The sequence below is a fragment of the Melospiza melodia genome, chromosome 11 (genome assembly GCF_035770615.1).
Source record: "Melospiza melodia melodia isolate bMelMel2 chromosome 11, bMelMel2.pri, whole genome shotgun sequence".
Lineage (NCBI taxonomy): Eukaryota > Metazoa > Chordata > Aves > Passeriformes > Passerellidae > Melospiza > Melospiza melodia.
Window position 1 is genome coordinate 910,350 of NC_086204.1, and position 4,735 is coordinate 915,084.

The following is a 4,735-nucleotide window of genomic DNA, read 5'->3' on the forward strand; positions in this document are numbered from 1 at the left end:
CGAGGGGCGCGGGCGGGCGCCGCGGCCGGCGGGTCGAGGCGCGCGGGCGCCGCGGCGGGCGTCATGGCGGAGGAAGCGCCCGAGGACGGCGCGGCGCGGACCCTGCCCAGCCTCAGGCGGCTCTCCCGGGCTCTGCCCTTCGGACGGAGCCATGGCCGCCTCATTGTGCCGGCGCTGTGCTCTCAGGTACGGGGAGGCACGGGTTGTGGCACCGTCGTGCTCCCTCCGTGTCCCCTCAGCCGCGCTGCGTCGCGCGGGAAAGTCAAAATTGAACCTTATTCCTTTTGTTTTGTTTCCCCCCTAGGAAAAGGCTGACCCGCAGAAAACAGCGTTCCTGCTGCGGAAAGCCTGGACGCTGTACAGCGTGACCCCTCTGTACGGCTTCTGCCGCGCCCGCCTCAGGGACTACGCGCGGCTGCTGGGCGCCTTCATCGCCGCCGAGAAGCAGAAGGGGCTGGCGGTGGAGGTGGGCGTCGAGCTGGACATCAAGGTGGCCCTGTCCAGCCTTGCCGACATCAGGGGCAGCGAGCTGGACCAGGCTGCCCTCCTCGTGCAGGTGAGGGCGCTGGTTTTGTTCTGATGCAACGCTCTGTCTTGAAAGGAAGCCCCGAAGTTAAACCCTAGCTGTGTGGAATAGCTAGTGGGGCATCCACTGTGGTTTAATGAAACTGAATCGTGTCTATTTTTAAGTGAAACTGAACATTTATAGGCTTAAGCTGTGCCAGGGCAGGTTTAGGTTGGACATTAGGAAGAATTTCTTTACAGAAAGGATGATTAGACATCGGAATTGGCTGCCCTGGGAGGTGGTGGAGTCACCGTCCCTCGAGGTGTTTAAGTTAAGACTGGATGTGACACAGTCAAAAGCCTGGTCTAATGACAAGGTTGAGCTTGGTCACAGGCTGGACTTGATGGCCTCAGAGGTCTTTTTCAGCCTAATTGATTCTGTGATCTCCTCTAAGCAATGCATACAATAAAGAGCAAGTTTGAGTTCAACTTTTTAATAGCATCTATATAGTTAAACAGCAGCAATATCTATCTATATTATACAGTACAACTATACATAGCAATCTCTGTCTGATGTTTTAGCTCAGCAGTCAATTTACTGCCAGGACTTGGATGGGTTATTTTGCTTCCTGGATAAAGCATAATCCCACTTCCTGAGCAGAACTTAATATTTCTGAAATGCTTTGCTTCAAGTGGAATGTGCTACTGAAATGTCAGGTTCATTGTGGCAATGGTTGTAGGATGTACCTTGGGAGTTAAGCAGCAGAAACTCAGATCTCAGGACTGTTCCTAAGGAATTTAAAAGTGCTTTTTCTGCTGTTTTCAACATAATTGCATTCAGCTTTTAGAGATGTCATGGATAGACTGAATAACTGTATGTGTTTGACGCAAGGCAAAAAAAAACCACTTGTAAAAAAGTCTTAAAACTTTAAATCAGTATCTCTTTTTAGCGGATAAAAAAAAAAGCCATACTTGCTTTGCAGCATTGCAATGCTTCTTCTCCCCATCACAGCTCTCCTCGAGGTCACGAAGCTCCTCCAGGAACTCTGAGGACAAACCCGTGTGGTTGGGCTGGTTCTGCTCCGTGTTTGGGGACGAGCTTTCCGAGAGCGTGCCCGAGCACTTCACCTGCCTGCCCCTGTTCCTGAGCCACGGCGCCGAGAGCTACACGGCCCTGGTGGGCAGCTGGTTCCAGAAGACTTTCGACTGCTGCTTCCGCCGCCTGGCCATCAGCCCCCTGAACCTCAGCTGGATGGTGGCCATGTGGGCTGGCTGCAAGCTGGACAGAGCTGCCTCTGCCGTGGAACTCGTCTTCTCCGTGCCCCGCCTGGCGCAGCCGCTGGATATTTCCTACGCCATCCACCCGGAGGATGCCAAAGCTCTGTGGGACACGGTGCAAAAAACGCCGGGAGAGATCACCCACGAGGAGGTGGATGTCTTCATGGACTGCCTCTATGCTCACTTCCACAGGCACTTCAAGATCCACTTGTCAGCTGCAAAGCTGGTGAAGATTTCCACAGCCGTTGCCTCGGCACACTGTGATGGGATTGTAAAGGTGAGGCCCTTAGTTGTTCTAATGCTGGCCAAATTAAACAGCTGTACCTGAAAGTCTCATGGTTCTTTTGCATGATTTCCTACAAGGAATTGTTAAACCCTCAGCTTTTACTAGTCATACTTAGCTTTAGAGGTGGGGCAGCTGCCAGTATAGTATTATATTACTGTGTTGCAGCAGAAGCTATGTGCCTGGGGCAGAAATAGGTGTATTAGCTGTGGTACGAACAGGAAAGTTTCTTAGGCCATAAAAAAAGTCATTTTGGACTTAAAAAGATCCCAAACTCCACAAAAAGTTCCTAGCTTTCTAGTATTGTAGTTATTAAGACATAGGCAGAAGATTCCTTCGCACGTAAACCTTTTCATAAAGGTGCTGGTCTTTCTACAGAGGTTATCTCCAATATCCTTCAAACCTCAGAATATTAATTCTTCAAGCAATACAGTATTTTCTTCTGGGTTAAAGAACAGTTTGTGTAAATGCAGTTGTTTAAATTTACCCTATGCTGAGGAGCACATTGCTTGCTTTTATCTGCAATAGCTTAAAACTGCCTGACACAACTTTTCCTGTTGCAGTTAAGTACACAGAGATATCTCAGGCTTTCTGAAGGGTGCTCCTGTGGAATGTGTGCTGTGTAAATTCAGATATGGCTTTTCATAATGGGACAGGATTCAAGTCATATGCAGTATGGGAGAAGTAAAGCAACAACAGAGCAGCTGAATAAACACACAGAACACTTGGTAGTTTCCTTCCAAGCAGGGCTTCAGGGTGTGGAAATCTGGCAAATGCAATTGTTGCTTTGACAGGCTTTTTTCTCTTTTTTTTTTTTGCAGATTCTACACAGCCAGTACCTGCCTGGAGTGCTGATGCTACTGACTGAACTTGCAATCTCTCAGATACAGTGAGAGCCATTTCAGTAGCTCTTCATACTCAAAAGGCTTTCTGTTTGGACAGTCTGTGCTGAGAAACCCCCAGGAAACTCACTCCTGCAGCATCTCCTTTCCTCTCATTCTGGCTGACTTTGGACAGACTGTGACTCCAGCACTTGGCTGTGTAATTCCATGCACAGCAAAGTCAAGCAGACATTTGGCCCTGAAGAACAGCTGCAATGCAAACTTGTGGCAGCTTCCTGAGCAGCTTTGTTTTCTCAGAGTCACTCATTTCATTTATGAGCAGGTATCAGCTCAGAGACAAACAGTGCAAGTTCTTGGTGCAACTCCCTGGCAGGTATTTCTGTTGTTTCTAAGTTGGTTTTCACTGGACAGCCTAAGCTATGCAGACCTTGCCTAAACTGTGACTACTCTTGGGCTACCCTAAATGCAAAGTTCAGCACACCTGAGAAAGGGTGCATGCTGTACAATCCAGGGCAGAAAAAACCCAGGTTTCTAACTCCTTTTTTAGCTTGTTAAGGGTACTTGGTAATGGTGATAATGTTCATTTATGTTCCAGTTGGGCATGAAATTGGACATGAGGCACTTGTCAGCCTGCTGGTCCTCCCAGGCACATTGATAGATGGGAAAGTGAGGATAGGAAAGTGTGGATAAACTTGATAGTTACTGGGCTTTGTCCTGATGTTTGTAATCTTGGATGTAATCCTGTAGGCCAGAGAGCTCTGAGGGTTGGAGCTGTGTGCTAGAATTTGATGTTGGATTCCCTCCCTTCTGAAGCAGGTAAGAGGTCAGAGGGACATTTAAGGAACAGAAAGCAGCACCTGCTGAGAGATTTTTGTAATACAGTACTAAATAAAGAAAATCTTTTCCATCTTTTTTCTCAAGGAAAGACCACCACTGTCTAATTAAATATATCCTTGCATGGAGCTTATTTCCAATTACAGCTTACCTGACCAAACCACCCCTTGTTACTTATTAAATGCTTCTGTGAGCAACAAAATTCCAAGTCTAATTTCTTGCTTCACACTTGTGCAGCACCTCTGGGAGCTGATTTGTACCATGACCTTCTCCTAAATAGGGGTGCAAGTTTCCTTTCTCTTCCCAGTGTAAAACTGCCTAACACATAACTGCATGCCTAGTTCCCAACCTGTTTCCAGAATTAAACAAAGGAACATGCACATGGTTTCAGATTCTTTACTAGTTGAAGATGGATTTTTTTTGCATGTTAAGGCTGAAGTCTGTAATTCTTACCCTGGTAAAAGCAGCTAAGTGATCTTCTGAAGGTCCTGACAGCTCAGCAGCTACTTAAACTATCACTTCTGGTGCTTTAGTTTCCTTATTAGAAATATCTCAGACAAAGTTTGCTCTCTGGAGTCAGAAGAGCACTGGACAAAGGAGTAGAAGGTCTGGAAATAACTGGCAACTGGATTTGGTTTGAAAATAGGACTGTTATACCCAGGGCTAAGTTTTAAATCTAATGCTCAGCTCTTTCCAACAAATTTGCATAAATAATCTCTAAAAACCTAAATTCTTACAGCCTCTCTTAACCCCTTCCTTGAGCTGTCCTCATTGTTAAATGAGCAGAGATGAGATTTAGCAGACAGCACAGATACTTCCTTCCACAAAAAGCTGGCTCAGAGTGATGTGAAGGGTAACAAGAAACAGCAGAGTTTTAAGCCTGTCTTACTGGAATTTATCTAGGGAAAAAAACCTCCTCCAGCATCTTTGTCCATATAAACCACAGAAAAACACCTCCCACTGCTTTCATTCACCCCAAGGAACAAACCAAGAA

At 46.7% G+C, this 4,735-nt stretch overlaps 1 protein-coding gene across 1 annotated transcript; it reads left to right on the forward strand.

Annotated features, from left to right (window-relative positions):
- Positions 1 to 60: 60 nt before the first annotated feature.
- CENPL (centromere protein L) lies at positions 61 to 4,671 on the forward strand. Its single transcript, XM_063165217.1, has 4 exons — positions 61 to 186; positions 305 to 556; positions 1,517 to 2,059; positions 2,887 to 4,671. Exons 1-4 carry the CDS (start codon positions 64 to 66, stop codon positions 2,956 to 2,958), a joined length of 990 nt encoding a protein of 329 aa, XP_063021287.1. The 5' UTR covers positions 61 to 63; the 3' UTR covers positions 2,959 to 4,671.
- The last annotated feature ends 64 nt before the right edge of the window (positions 4,672 to 4,735 follow it).